This window comes from Dipteris shenzhenensis, chromosome 4, assembly GCF_047967505.1.
Source record: "Dipteris shenzhenensis isolate YYH24624 ecotype China chromosome 4, Dip_SZ_1.0, whole genome shotgun sequence".
In the NCBI taxonomy this organism is placed as follows: Eukaryota; Viridiplantae; Streptophyta; class Polypodiopsida; order Gleicheniales; family Dipteridaceae; genus Dipteris; species Dipteris shenzhenensis.
The window spans coordinates 58,965,330-58,980,743 of record NC_141599.1 but is presented as its reverse complement, the minus strand read 5'-3'; the positions used below and the strand labels follow the sequence as shown (position 1 = coordinate 58,980,743).

At 44.3% G+C, this 15,414-nt stretch overlaps 1 protein-coding gene across 3 annotated transcripts in view; it reads left to right on the top strand.

Moving 5' to 3' along the window:
* The window catches only part of LOC147903119 (tubulin-tyrosine ligase), a 192,800-nt gene that overhangs the window by 88,429 nt on the left and 88,957 nt on the right, over window positions 1-15,414 (top strand). For all 3 annotated transcript variants that reach the window (XM_087374206.1, XM_087374207.1, XM_087374205.1), the window contains one exon: window positions 2,574-2,731. In XM_087374206.1, coding sequence (XP_087230332.1) covers window positions 2,574-2,731 — 158 coding nt within the window. The remainder of the gene's footprint in view (window positions 1-2,573; window positions 2,732-15,414) is intronic.

The following is a 15,414-nucleotide window of genomic DNA, read 5'->3' as shown; positions in this document are numbered from 1 at the left end:
CATAAGAATGAAAGAAAGAAAGAAATAAAGAAAGTTTATTAAAGTTTTCGGAAGACCGATGGGTCTTTGAGACTGTGAAAATCCTGATACGACGAGCTGTGGTAGTGGAGCTACTAAACGAGCATCCATACCAATGCAAAATGCAAAAATGCAGAATGGCAGTACAACATAGTCATGTTGATGGTTGACTATATATCAATCTCATCATCATCATCATCATCATCATCAGCAGTAGCATATCAGGATGGATGAGGCAGTGGAGGCATGAAGTTGGCAATAGAGTGCTGTTGGTCACTCAGAGGTGCGGTGGTGGCACGTCTCCTGGTCGTAGCTCTGCGTCTGACCAGGGCTACTGTGACCCCCGTCGGTCGGGCTCCGACTCTAAACAAGGAGGGGATGTCCCCAAGTGTGAATATGTATGTCGACCCTCTGTTTGAGCTGTCGGGTCACAGGCTCCGGATCACGGTTATGTTGAGGCCTTGTCTCGTGGGGATCCATGTGATCAAGCTGAAAGAACTTCGTGATAGAGCTCTGAGAGGGATCAGCCGAGGAAGAAGTCTGCTCCTCTTTCTGTGCTCATAGTATCTCTCGCGGTGTTTAAGTGCCTCATGAATGAAACCTGCTAAACACCGCTGGTGTGGGTAGGAGAGGAAACGGGCCAAAATCCCATAGCTATCTCTGAAGAGGCAATAGAAACGCCCTTGGATCTCATAGTAAACATGACACCTGAAGATGAAATGCTCCTCTGTCTCAACCTCCTGCATGTCACATAGTGTGCATATGCGCCTCTGCTTGGGTAGTCCCTTTGCTCTACTGCTCTCGATGCGAAGTCTGTGTGAAGAGACCCGGAACTGCCCAAGAGAGATCCTCAGCACAGAGCCTCTCATCCATTCCTTGTTGTTCAATCTTGATTCCTCATCTTGGACATTAAACTGATGCCATTGGAGATTACAAAATGAATAAACAAAACATTTTGGAGCCGTGATGGAATTGAAAGCTCGGAGGAACGGATAGAGAAAGGCTACAAACTGCCTACATGCTCATATGATCAATTTGTCTCGAAGGGCTACACACATAAGTCAATCAATAGGAACGGGAATAGGCAGGTCAACTTGATACTTCTCCCCTGAAATGCTCAAAAGATGTCTCCTCCTGCTCGAACGATGCAAATCTCAAGTCAAACGAAGCCGCGCGTGCAATGTATATGCATCGATGGAGATGGTGCTATAGCCTACCCCAAAAATCATCACGACAAGGGCCGTGCTTTGCTCTAATGAAGGTCGTGATCTCATCAATCTATAGCCCAAAAAGTGTCGATAAGAGGGGGCATGCTTGCTTCACTCTGATTGTGCTCTCAATCCTAACTAACATGCCTCTTGGGGCACTTACTCTCCCTCTGACTAAGACTCATCACCCCCAAATCATGACTCTTGGGATCTGCAACTCCTAAGTCTCCTAACCATGCGAAAGCGTGAGATTGTGTAAAAGGCCTTTCCGAAAGTCTACAAAGCAAACACATACTTTGTGGGATCTCGATCTCACCTTCTCAATGATGGCCCATAGGGTGAAGATGTGGTCTAGAGTAGAATGCTGTCTCCGTTCAGAGCCTATGGCCTAAGGCTCATGTTAAAACCCGGGGAAAAGGATGACCTGGCATCCAGAAAAGGCAAAACTTATGCAAGATATGCCATAAGGGATGGAATCCAAACTGTCCCAAGGCTTGATGCCCTTGTGCCTCTGTGTGGATACTGAATTGTCTCTCTAGTATCAACTGGTAAATCTTGGCCAATGTCTGTCCAATCATGAGATTGTGGTAGTTCTTGGGATCCCCTTCTTTGTGTATCGGCAATTGGTGGTGGTACTCCAAGCAGGTAGGAAGCTGTGGCATATAACATGGTTGAACATGTGTGCTAGGATCAAGGCTAGGACCTCCTGTCCATGTGAGTCCGTAGCACTTGGTAGTCCTAGGCTCTCTTGTTATGGAGTCGACGCAATGCTGACTGCACATTCCATGTGGTGAACAAGTAGGATGTGGTGGGCGTGGGCAGGTAGGACATATCAAGTGGTGCCAACTTAATGGGTTTTTAGATTTTGTGGCTACTTTGCATAAAAGTGAAATTTTATTAGAATGAACAAAATGGCCTCTTCTAAGTTTTAAGAATTGCCATGGTTAAAAGATAAAGAGGTTTTTTTCTTTGGATCTTTAGAAATTACCAAATGCCTTCCCTGACTTGACACAAACAGTCTGAAATTCCAGAACCTTTCATTATGATGAGCAAGATATAACTAGAGCTCTCATGATGTCTTGCTGATCCAAGGTATCTTGAATTTTGCTTTTGAGAGGTCTTTATGAAAACTATTATTTTCTGGTATTGATGTTCCTTGTTGATATGTGAAAATCCTCGTGTGTGTGGTATTTTTGGTTCATATGAGCCTTAAGCAAGTGCAATAGTTTTTTGAATGGTAGAATAAGGATTTGATCATAGAGCATGCACATGACATCAAGATGTGGAACTAGCAGTTTCTATCATTAGTTGTCACATCATTTGACTATTGTGTCCATATGATGGAAGGTGATGACCCCAGTGCAGCTGACATCATATGGACAACCACCCAAATTGATGATGAGCTGAAGAAGGCGCTTTGTTTGAGAGATGATCAGTATGTTAATCAGTTTCCTTTTGAAGCCTGTATCGTCATGAAGCATCACCTCGCTCAAACCATTCAGCAGGTATTGTTCTAACTAGTTTTCTGATAAAGGATTATGAAACCAAAGTATTGGGAGAGGATTTCCCCCGATGCTTTATCGACTTTCAGACAAACTTAGTATAGTGTATATTTTGCTTAGCTGTAGGACTAAGCAAGAGTTGAACAAGATACTCAGTGTATATAACAGGAGGCTCTTCCTTTTGAAAACAACTGAAAGGCCACTCTCTTCATGGAGGATCGCTGCATTACAGGACACTTTTTATAGATGGTAGTAAGCCCAGCACAGCTAGTATGATTTTTGTTTGTGCAAATCAGAGAATCAACTCACCAAACTAGTACAAGGAAAAAAATTATTCCTTTGTTGAAAAGGCTACATGTTTACCTGGCTGTAAAGCTTAGAAATGGATGTATACGGGCTGTCCATATGTAGTGAGTTTGAGGAGACTGGATACAAGCAGTAAGAGGGAACTGATTGAAACTGTGTATGAAAATTGATCTGAACTGAGAAGAACAAGGGCTGATTCATCAGTACACATAGCCAGCGCAAGAGGAGGTTAGGGTGTGCTTATGATTTCTTAGTTTGAGTCAGGTAAAAAGGCCATGCAAGTCTATAAAATGGGGACCAAGGCTATACATATCTCAGAGTGCACCCTTGAAACGCCTACTAGTATTATTTTCTTGTATACGAGCTTCCAGAATCTTATGCTATGATGGTGACCACCTTTGATTAAGTTTCAGTCATCTACCAGGTTGACTGGATGATGGGAACTAGTGCATATTGATGTATCTCATCTTGGTTTGAGCGATGGGCTCAATTGGACATTTTGGCGCCAATGCTCTGAGATCATTCTCCATAAGGTTGTAAAGTACGTTCCATATGAGATTGAGATGGCTCCACACACCCACAGATCTTTCATGTCCATCTGAGTAGCATTAACACATTCAGAGGGTTCAGGGGTGACCCTTGGTGTGTTAGACAGAGATGCGAACTTGATGAAGCAGGTCAGTGGTCACATAAGAAGGCCATGGGAGTTCTAGTCAAGATAAGTTTGACTTTAAGTGTGCCTAGGGTTCGGTAAAGCACAGAATCATAATCAAGTTTGGGATGAAACCAAGATTTTTATTAGCATTAGAAGCTTAGGGTTAAGTACATGTGTTATGAGCATTAGAAGCTTAGGGTCAAGTACATATGTTAGGCCCTTTTAATCACTTAGATGAAGGGGCAGATGAGTCATTGGCCAAGTTTTAAAATGTAAAGTTGAAATCAACTCAACCGTAACCAGAGCTTTTATTCATTCTTTAAACATAGTGACATGATTTCAAAAATCAGCTTCAACAGCACTTTCTGTCTCTATACTTCTAGCGTGACATGCTCATGGAGTGGATTGCTTGCAAACAGAGAGCAGTTGCGATTGTTTTGGAGTACACTCATAGACTGTGTCCCATTTTTTTAAAAGTGCAAACTTTTTTTAAAGTCCAAATAAGGAAGCCAGTAGATACCTTGGAAGGTTGAAGATTGATTGCTTCAATATAACCAAGCTAGAGGATTTAGTTCAACTTGCACTACAAATTGAAACAAAAAGAAAAACTGAGGGGCAGTTTGGAGTAGCTGCAGATAGGTCTGAGTTTCAACGAAAGAGGGAAAATTTTCAGATAAACAAACCAAGGCCAAGTCTAAACCAAGAGTGAGACAAACCTAATTGTTGAGTGCCACTGAGGAAGTGGGCAGATCTGAAGATAGACAAAGTATCACACACTCTCTCTATTTTGTTCTCTCCTTCGATCACGGGAGTAGCACCATTTATTTCCTCCCAGCCATATTTCACTAAGGCTCACGAGCCAGACAGAGATCTACGTTACCAAATCACATGAATCATTCTCTTCTCTTCTCTCTCTAGCCTCAGCAAACCCCAATTCCCTAGATAGATCTAGATGCCACATGTCATCTATATAGGGCCTTCCTAATGCAACATTTCACCCCTCTCTTGGGATGCATTTAATTCCTTGCCCCTAGGCACAATCTTAGCACTAGGCCCTTGGTCTTAGATCTATCTAGTCTGGTGCTATCAGCCCTCACCTAGGACCTTGACATTAAATCCCTCCCGATCATTTACATGAAGCGCAAACACATATATTACAAAGATAGATCCTTTAAGGGAAATGTCAACTGATTCTTCCGAGGTCATGCTACCTCGGCTAGAGCGTAACATTCCTTCCCTCTTCAGACATCAGCGTCCTCGATGATAAAGTCTGGGAACACTCTCCGCAACTGATATACGGATTCCCAGGTAGCTTCGGATAGAGGCTGACCATGCCATGCAACCAACACCATGGGTATCTTTCGATTTCGTATTTGCATTGTTCCTCGGTCCAGGATTCTTGTTGGTTTGCGCCTTGCAATATCCTCTATCTCCTAAAACAAAACCACACCTTCGATTAGTGAGTCACCTGTATGTAAAAATTTCTTTAAGCGTGAAACATTAAAAACCGGGTGCACCTTACACCCCTGTGGCAATTCTAATTTATAGGCTACACTGCCTATTCTCTTTAGAATTAACCACGGCCCACAGTATCGAGGTGATAACTTAGCATACTCTCCTGAAGTCAACGACTTCGAGTGCGAAGGAATTCTAAGAAAAACTTTTTCTCCTTCTTCAAATACTCTTATAGATCGATTTTCATCCGCATACACCTTGGCTCTATCCATAGCCTGGCGGATATTAGCTCTCGCAAGTGCTAGCATCTCCTGCATCTGAACTACAAAGTTCGCGGCACTAGGCACTTTCTGAGGTACTCCAACTATAGTTGGATTGGCTGGCCTATAACCATAGTTCAGCTCAAACGGACTGAACCCAGTAGATGAATGTTTCCTATCATTGTAGGCAAACTCCAACAATGGCAACCACTTGTCCCATGTATGTTGCCTCAATGACACATATGCCCTCAGCATATCTTCTAAAGTTTGGTTGACTCTCTCCGTCTGACCATCCGTCTCAGGATGATCCCCACTACTCATTCCTAACTCAGTCCTCAGTGTCTCGAATACCGCTGTCCAGAAATGACCAGTAAATCTGACATCTCGGTCTGACACTATGGATCTAGGTAATCCATGCAAACGAAATATATGTCTAATGAACAAATCCGCCACTTGCGGGGCACTAACAGACTCTCTAGTCGGAATGAAGTGAGCCATCTTGGTTAGACGATCAACCACCACAAGGATAGAATTATATCCTCCTTGTGTTGCAGGTAGCCCTACAATAAAGTCCATGGAAATGCTCTCCCACTTACTTAGTGGTATTTCCAAGGGCTGTAAAAGTCCGGGTGGCTTCTCCCGCTCGGCCTTACTTACCTGACACGAGAAACACCGTGTCACATACTCATGAATATGCTTTTCCATCCTTGGCCAAAAGAAATCTCGCTTCACGAGATCATGTCTTCTCGACTCCTGGATGTCCCGCACACGGGCTAGCATGGCATTGTCGAATGACTCTCTGCCTGAGATCATTCTGACCAGGTACTACAACCTTGCCATTTCTAACTAGCATACCATCCCTTATGGTATATCTTGCATAAGTTTGGCCTTTTCTGGATGCCAGGTCATCCTTTTCATTTTCCCCGGGTTTTAACACATGAGCCTTAGGCCATAAGCTCTGGACAAACTCGTCCACCTTTTGAGTTTCTCTGATCTCGGTCATTAGAGCACTCTCTAATACCGTGAAACTCAGGTTGTGTATAATGCGAGATAACGCATCAGCAACCTTATTGTCTTTTCCTCTTCGGTACCGAATCGTTAAATTAAACTCCTGCATGAGCTCTGCCCACCTAGCTTGGCGGCCCCTCAAGTCAAGCTGTTTATAAAAATGTTTCAGAGTATCATGATCCACATCTACATAAATCTCTGAACCATACAAATAATGCCTCCATGTTTTCAAAGCATGGATAACTGCATACAACTCCAATTCATGAGTTGGCCAATTCCTTTGAGAGGGAGAAAGCTTCTTGCTTTCAAAGGCTACTGGCCTTCCCTCTTGAAGGAGGACTGCTCCTACCGCAATGCCACTTGCATCGGTTTCTAGGAACAACGGTTTCTGGGGATCAACTATTTTTCACACCGGTCCTGAGACCACAGCTTGTTTTATGGTGTTAAAACTTTCCTTTTGATTCTGTCCCCAAACAAAAGGTACTTTATCTGAGGTCAGATCAGTCAATGGCGATACTATTCCGGAATATCCTTTGATATGCCTTCTATAAAACTGGACAAATCCCAAGAATGATCGCAACGCGGTCAGACTCTGAGGGATTGGCCAAGTCAGTATCGCAGCCACTTTCTTCGGATCCATTTCTACCCCCTGTGGAGTAATTATGAACCCTAAATACTCAAGCCTAACCATACACAGTATAGTTTTCTTTTTATTCACATAAAGACTGGCTTTCCTCAAAGTACTGAACACTATCCTTAAGTGTTCACGATGACACTCTTACTGAATATAAGGATATCGTCTATGAAATGTACTACGAACTTTCCGATATACGGACGTAGTAAATCGTTCATAAGCATGACGAAGGTCGCTGGAGCATTGGTAAGTCCGAAAGGCATTACCAAAAACTCATAATGACCAAACCTGCTCCTGAAAGCGGTTTTATGCACATCCTCGGCTCTAATCCGGATTTGATGATAGCCGCACTTAAGATCTATCTTACTGAAAATCACGGCTCCATGTAATGCATCTAGCAAATCATCAATCCGAGCCATCGGATACCTGTGCTTAACAGTGATATTATTCAATGCTCTGTAATCTATACAGAGGCGAAACGTATCATCCTTTTTCCTCTTTAATATCACTGGCGAAGCAAAAGGTGAGAAACTTGGTTGAATCTGCCCCAACTTGAGGTATTCTTCCAGTTGTCTACGCACCTCCGCTTCTTCAGCAAAACTCATTCTATAAGGAGGTCTATTTACAGGTTCTGCCCCCGGGATCAGTTCAATTTTATGTTGAACTTTCCGCTCTGGAGGTAACCCATAAGGTAGTTCATCCCTGAAACATTCAGAGAACTCCTATATTATAAGATTAGCCAGCTTGGCCATCTCACCACTTTGCGTAACATCAGTGCTACCCGAAGACTCATCCACCGGCTCTACCGATGCTGTGCAAAGAAATAAAAACTCTACTTGAGCCTTTCTGATTTCCATCACGGAACCCAACGGTCCCTGAGGTATATCTTTTTCACCTCGCAAGACATAAAGCACATCATTCATCTTGAATTGATATACGTGCTTTTTCCAATCAATGGTCATTTCAAAATCAAGCTTCTCAGCATAGTCCTGAATACGAAGTTCCAATTGGGTAACCCTTTGGTCCCATACTTCAGTTGAACTTCCATCTGCCATCCTGACTGTATACGCATAGTCAGATGGACTTGTCTTTAGTTTCAGCCTCTTCACGAGCTTGGAGTTAATCACATTGTGAGTTGACGCCGAGTCAAACAACACAATGACATCATGACTGGCCACTTGCCCTTTCATTTTAATTAACTCCGTATCATTGAAGGCTGTATACCCCGTTGCTGCGGGCTTAGATAGGATGTTATCAAGTGCACTCGTCACTAACTTAGCAACAGACACACAGAACAAACAAGGTACTAACCTCTGAGAAGATCCCGCTAGCTGAATCTGCATCTCTTCCGCTCTGGGACTTCCCTGCATCTCCACGTCGCACTCTGAGATCACCATCTCAGCCATTCGACGATCTTTATTACGTGGACAATCTCTCCACTGATGAGGTTGAAGGCAACCAAAGCACAAGCCTTCTCTCCTCGCTTTTTCCCTTTGTTCTGGATTCAAGGGAGACTTAGACCAAGCCCGAGCTGCCATTGGGGTTACTTTCCTCTTCACTCCAATGGTGGTACTTGGTTTAGGAGTTTCAGCCGGTCTCGCGTGCTTGGCTTGACCACTCGGCTGCGAACCACTCCCTCTACTAGCCCACTTCTTCTTAAACCCAAATTTCTTCGGATACCCATACTGGGTTCCGACCTGTGCAAACCCACTTGGCTTGCTGCCCTTGGCATCCTCGTAGTTCAGGGCTATAGCTATTGCATCATCTAGCGTGTTCGCGTACTTAGCCCGAACTTCCATTTTTATTCGATCATTCAATCCAAATATGAAATCTTTCACTTGGATTGATTGAGGCAGGGGTTCATCAACCTTCATTACACTCTCTCGAAACTTATCAGTGTATTCTGCCAGTGATAAATTTCTCTGACGAAGGTTCCTATATTGATCCCAAGCTCGGGATGCTTCGTCAGGAGGTAAGAAGTGTTTCATGAACTCTCTTTTAAACCCCTCCCAGGTAGTGGATGCTATGCCATCTTTTTGTTGTTTAATCCACCACCGATCCGCTGCCTCACTAAACATGTGGGTGGCCTCGCGGATCTTTTTGATGTCATTTCTGATCTCACAAATGGCGAACGCCTCGTCCCATTTGTGTAACCAGGTCTCAATGACATCGGAGCTACGGTCGTTCATCCGACCAGAATACTTTTCCGGTCTGTAATTCGCAATATTTGGCACTTTAGCCTTCCTAGGCTCGACCGTATGGATACTAGACTCCAGTTCCATTGGAGCCTTTTCCTTCTCTTCTCGAGAAGGTCTGGCAGACATACTCTGTAACGCTCTCCTAAGTTCAGATTGCCCTGCGTTGGCTTGTAATTGCTGCGCTAACAACTGTTGCAAGGCATCCTCCAGCAATGCAATCCTGCCAGATAAAGTGTGAGCTACTGGGCGCGATCCCTGCTGGGTCGGCCGGACTCCTGACTCACCAAGGTCCCTTCTGGAAGCCCCTTCTTCTGCTTCCATTCAGTTCAATAGGTGTTTTGTTTTGGGGGGTTTTTTTTTTTTTTAATTTTTAAAAAACACCTCTAGAACACTGTATTCACAAGCTGACACAATTCAGTGTACTGACACTCTGATACAATTCCCTATACTAGGGAATACCTGCAATCCCACATGTACACTGACTAGGCATTTGACACCTGCATAACCCAAATAGCGCTTTTCCCTATACTAGGGAAATTCCTGCAACTAACTCTGACTGAAGCACACAGGCATATGCACAGGCATAATCTGTCCCTGCTATAAACCACAAGTCTATATATGGACTAGCTATCCCTTTATGCACACTGCAACCCACAAACTGAATCTGTTTCTAACAAAACAGAAATGACAGAAACAAAAGGGAAAATGGGTAAAGTGCTCCCTGGTCTAAATCTGTATGAGGGAATCTGTCTCAGCTCCACATCACAATTCGAGTCGCCAAAGCCTGCTCTCTGATCGAAATGATAAGTCTCTGCCTCACGATCCAATCTCAGCTTACAAGCTGCCTGCGTTGCGTTGGAGGGCTTTGACCGCAAGGGCGCCAGGGAAGCAGGTCGACAAGTATTACAAACCGACCTACACAGGCTTCTCTATGCACCCAATAGCCTTCAACAAGGCCACCTCGTCGCAGCAGAGACACATTCTACCAACGACCAACGAACAACAACAGCCACGTAACATGTCGAAGACCTTCGTCACACGAACCTCTGTCTGGCCCGATCAAATACTATGATCAGTGTGGGAGGACTACGCGTAGACACGTCGTCATCACATCGTCGTAGTTCATAATCCGTAATTCGTCAATTACGTCCATCGCATGGAGGTCACAAATAGAAGAGTCGTCCTGTTAAGCCTTCACTGCGTCGCAGACCACGGGCAGCAAACCTATTTACGTCAACCTGCCTTACGGGATCCCTCGTTCCAGCAACGACTCAGAACCTGGAGGTTAACTGTTTTATTGCGTAGACCAACGTCGATCAAACCTCACGAACAGTCCACGTATCATATCACGTGCCTGCGCTCCACGCCTGCTAACCGCTACCAAAGATCAGAGACCCGTCACATACTAATTCGCCGTCTGCTCCTTAGGTCTTCCGTTTCATCGTAGACCATGAATCCCCTCTCTTACTCTAACTCTGGCTCTGATACCAATTATCACACACTCTCTCTATTTTGTTCTCTCCTTCGATCACGGGAGTAGCACCATTTATTTCCTCCCAACCATATTTCACTAAGGCTCACGAGCCAGACAGAGATCTACGTTACCAAATCACATGAATCATTCTCTTCTCTTCTCTCTCTAGCCTCAGCAAACCCCAATTCCCTAGATAGATCTAGATGCCACATGTCATCTATATAGGGCCTTCCTAATGCAACATTTCACCCCTCTCTTGGGATGCATTTAATTCCTTGCCCCTAGGCACAATCTTAGCACTAGGCCCTTGGTCTTAGATCTATCTAGTCTGGTGCTATCAGCCCTCACCTAGGACCTTGACATTAAATCCCTCCCGATCATTTACATGAAGCGCAAACACATATATTACAAAGATAGATCCTTTAAGGGAAATGTCAACTGATTCTTCCGAGGTCATGCTACCTCGGCTAGAGCGTAACACAAAGGTACAAAAAGGAAGTCTTGTGCATATGGTTTGAAAGCAAGCTCAAGTGTTAAGAAATAACAAATAAGAATAAGATTAGTTAAGCAGGTGGCTGAAAAGGGAAAATCCAAAGTAGGAGGTGTTGGGAGAAGGTCAGAAGGAAGAGAACCCAGCCCATGTGCTCTAGAATCCATGGCAACATGCCAGTGGTTAGTAAAAGGGAACAAGAGCATATAAGACATTGGCAATGTGTTCGACTTGCTAAGAGAGAATCAGATTTTTATAGACACAAGAAAGGCGAGTTCTTTTTGTTAGATATCGGGTTCCTAGGTCACATTGTTGTTGCATCATAAAATCAAGATGGATCTGGATAAACTAAAAGTGATCTTGGAATGGCATGAATTTTATAAATTAAAAATTTCCCCCCAAGAAAATGAACTTCCATTAGGATGCTTGCTTAGTAGCTCCACCCTTTTGCTCATTGTATCAAGTTGTCTATCAGTCTCATAGACCCATCCGTCTTTAGTAGACTTTAATAAACTTTCTTTCTTCCTCTCCAAGAGTGGAAGTGCGATGAAGGCCCAGTGGCGGTCATGGGGGCCCGAACCAGAGACAAACGCGTGTTAGACTTGCCAGCACATTGAGGCATAGATCACGCTTGGGGACCTAGCTTTCATGTTTATTGGACCCGATGTACGACCCACAGGACTGAGTGTGGCACTTGTTCGCCGCCGCATAGCTACAGCTAGGAGACTTCAACAAGCTGTACACACCGACAGATACTAGCGCCCTATTATAGGGTTTTTGCGGCCTCACACACTGACGCCCCCCTCCTAGGGCTGACACTCTCACTGGCCTTCACTCAAAAAGTTTTTCCTTTTTATGTATCGATGCCATCATGGGCAGGGTTATGGATTATGGATTTGGTATTTGTCTTGGGTGTTGATGCCCGTTTAGTGGCTCCACCCATCAGTTTCATTGTATCATTTTCTTTCAATCTCATCGACCCTTTTTGGTCTTTTGAAAACTTTAGAAACCCAGTATAGCTGCTTATGCTTGGGCACTGATGACGACATAAGTGTTGCTTTGCTTGCTAAGTATGTCTTCCTTTTGCTTTTCATAAAAGTTTTTGTTTACCTCTTTTTTCTTCTCTTTCATTTTCTCTTTTATTTTCTTTGTAGATTTTTGATCTTTAGAACAACAAATTTTCTAAATTTGTATGATTGGACTTATTCTAGTCTTACAAAGGTATATATTTTGAAAACTTTAATAGAATTTGTTTGTTTCTTTCTTCTTTCATGAAAGCTCCTGGCCATTGGTGACGTGAAGAACCTTGGATTTTGCTCCAATTGGCCAAGAGGGTGTGATGATATCCTGGCAAATCGCAGTGGCGAGTGACTGGGAGGCAAAAATCTAGGTCCCATCTAAGGCCTTAGCGCATGTGGATCTCCAGCCATGCAATGAGAGTGGCAATGACCTCTGAAGCTGAGTCTATGGGGAAGGTTTGATGTCTGTGCAGGGAGGGCGGCATTACATCTGGATTGATGAGTTGGGGGGTTCTACTAGCTATGAACGTACTTCCTCGTAAAAGAGACAGGTGGACCGGACTATGTGAGCCAAGCCACAGAGCCCCAAGTGATGTATAGGGGCGCCTGTCTCATCGTATTGAGCAAATGTGCAATGCCGTACCAAATCGTCTGCACGTCTCTGCATTCCCAAATACAATGCTCAGTAGATTCCAAGACTAAAGGCATCTCGGACATCTGGATCTGCTCCAAAAGTCTCTGACTGAGAGTCCACCGTACTGGTAGAGCTAAAAGAAATGGAAATTTGCCTCTTCCGGTAGGAACTCTAAAGTCGTCTCAAAGAGCAGTTTGTAGGAGCAAAGTGACACCAAAGGACTCCTAGTGTGCTCTCTTGGTGGGTATACCCTAGAGCTGGATTTATCTAGCATTCTTCATTGTGTAGACAGAGAAAGAGTGTTTGTAGGGAGTGGCCGCATCACTCCTCTTGGGTTCCATGGAAGGTGCTGGAGGGTGCATCCACGGTAAAGCCAGAGACTTCATGGATGACCCGTGACGTGTGAAGGGTGAGGGTCTATCCACCATCTTGCCATTGTTGCCTCACTATGAGGGGATTGGGTCTGCGAACGCCGTGAAGCTGCTTGACCCTCTCTGCCATGTCATGATGCAGAAGAAATGCTTATTAGATCTTCCTCCTATGTATGTCCAAAAGGCCTCTCGAGCATGGTAGCGATACTTGATCTCTGGTCAAGTAGGTGCTCTGGCTCCTGTCGTGCTACTGTAAGCCTGTCATGAATGCAAAGGTCTGTAGTGTGTTTCTCCCCCACTCTTTGAAGGGCTGCCAATGTACGAATCACTGTATTCTCTTGAAGGAGGACTGTGTGTTTTGTATGTGACACTGTCAAGCAATAAAGAGAGCTAGAGAGCCAAGGCAATGCCTAGGAGGCTGTTGTGGCTGTGTGAAATACCACAATCTCTAATGAGAGCTCCGCATCAAATTCATGGAGTTCGGAATCTTGACGCTGACAGACAATGCTTCGTAAACTCTTTGATGAGAATGACAACAGTTGAGGTGATTAGAAGTAGTGGTGCTTATTGAAATGAAAGTACATTTCTCCGGATGTGAAGGCAAGTCACCTAAAGGAGAAATTAGGCGCAACTGATAACGTAGTAGCAATAGAGGAGCTTGTCAGATTACAAGATATTGCAACATATGTTTTCCATAAACCAAATGGAGTTCTGGATTATAGGGAGAGACCTCTTAGAAATATGGTGGTCCCTAAACTTCTATCAAATGGGAGTACATATATAGTCATGACAACTCCTAGGAGTGTCATATCTGTGCAAAGATAGCTTATTGATTGCCTAGCCTGAAACTTCCTGGTGAAATATTATGCATATCACAGGCATTAATGATGGGGATCAGGCCCAAGAAATAACCGTTTGGTTGACTGGTACTTTAAGACTATCCCCAGTCTACGGGTGCCCTTAGGATAAGGACAATCAATGGGTGAGTCTGTACATATGAATCGTAGACTCGTTTGTGGGGATCCCTTGGAATGGAACCCTTGGGATACCAAGATCTAGAGCAAGCCTATGGCTGGTCTGGACGAATACCTAACTAATGGACTCGTGTGGTCTAGGACACAAGGTTTGTGGCCATGGATGCAGCGTGATGCTTGGCTGAGCTCAGGCTCTGAGGGTGATCCTTTGTACTGGATCTGTGGCTGGATGGAGAGCTTGCCAACTCCCCCAATCTGATCTTTGTAATCTATGGTTGTTTTGCAAGACTTGGCATTAGAGTAGAACCTTGTACTACACTCAAGTTCGGGCCTAGCTAACCCTCACCATGGGTGCCGTTTCAGTTGGATGTTGATGCTGGCTGTCAGATTGTTGGAGACCCTCAAAGCTAAAAAACAAGATCTCAGCTACGAAAATTGTAGTACCTTCACCGATCTCTCCCCCTTCAATGAGGTTTGTCAGTTGGATTGGATGGGGTTCTTACCCACTACAAGAAGCACGTCCTCAGGGATCAGCTTCGCACCTCGGTCACTCGTGGACCGATCGACATCCTCTTTCTCCAAGAGCACAAGCTCATCGACAGATAGTGTGCTGAGACAGGTAAATTCTTACAGAGCATACTTTTTGGCCTGGTGCCTTTGGGTCATGAGGAGGGATATGCATATCAGTTTCAGCCTCCTTACTTCCCATTGTTGTCGTTCATGTTTTCTTGATTCCAGCCAAAGAAAGTGGATCATACCATCTTGGGGAGCTCTGCTCAACCTCTATGCACCCATTTTGAGAAGAGATCGAGTTACCTTGAGAAGGTGTTCTACACACGGACTCCTGGATTGTAGGAGGGGCACTTCAACATGGTAGAGCTGGCCATTGAGAGTTCCCAATTGGCAGAGGAGGTTTCCAGCTCATAGGCTGTGTTATTTATTAATCAAGGCGGTGAGAATCTTAAAAGGTCTGCAACTATGAGTTGAGAGTTAATAAACCTCACCGATTCATAGAGCTCCAAATTTGGATAGAAAAACTAGCCCTCTTCAAATACACGAGGTGAGAGCTCTTCTTGTTTGTGCAAAATTGAGTCTATCTTGAGCTCTGTGAAGGTTTTCCTTCATAAATTGCAACATGTCTTGCTGAAATTGCAGAAACTCAGTAGCTGCTTGTACCTTTATGCTTTGCAGATCAATAGTCCACGAAG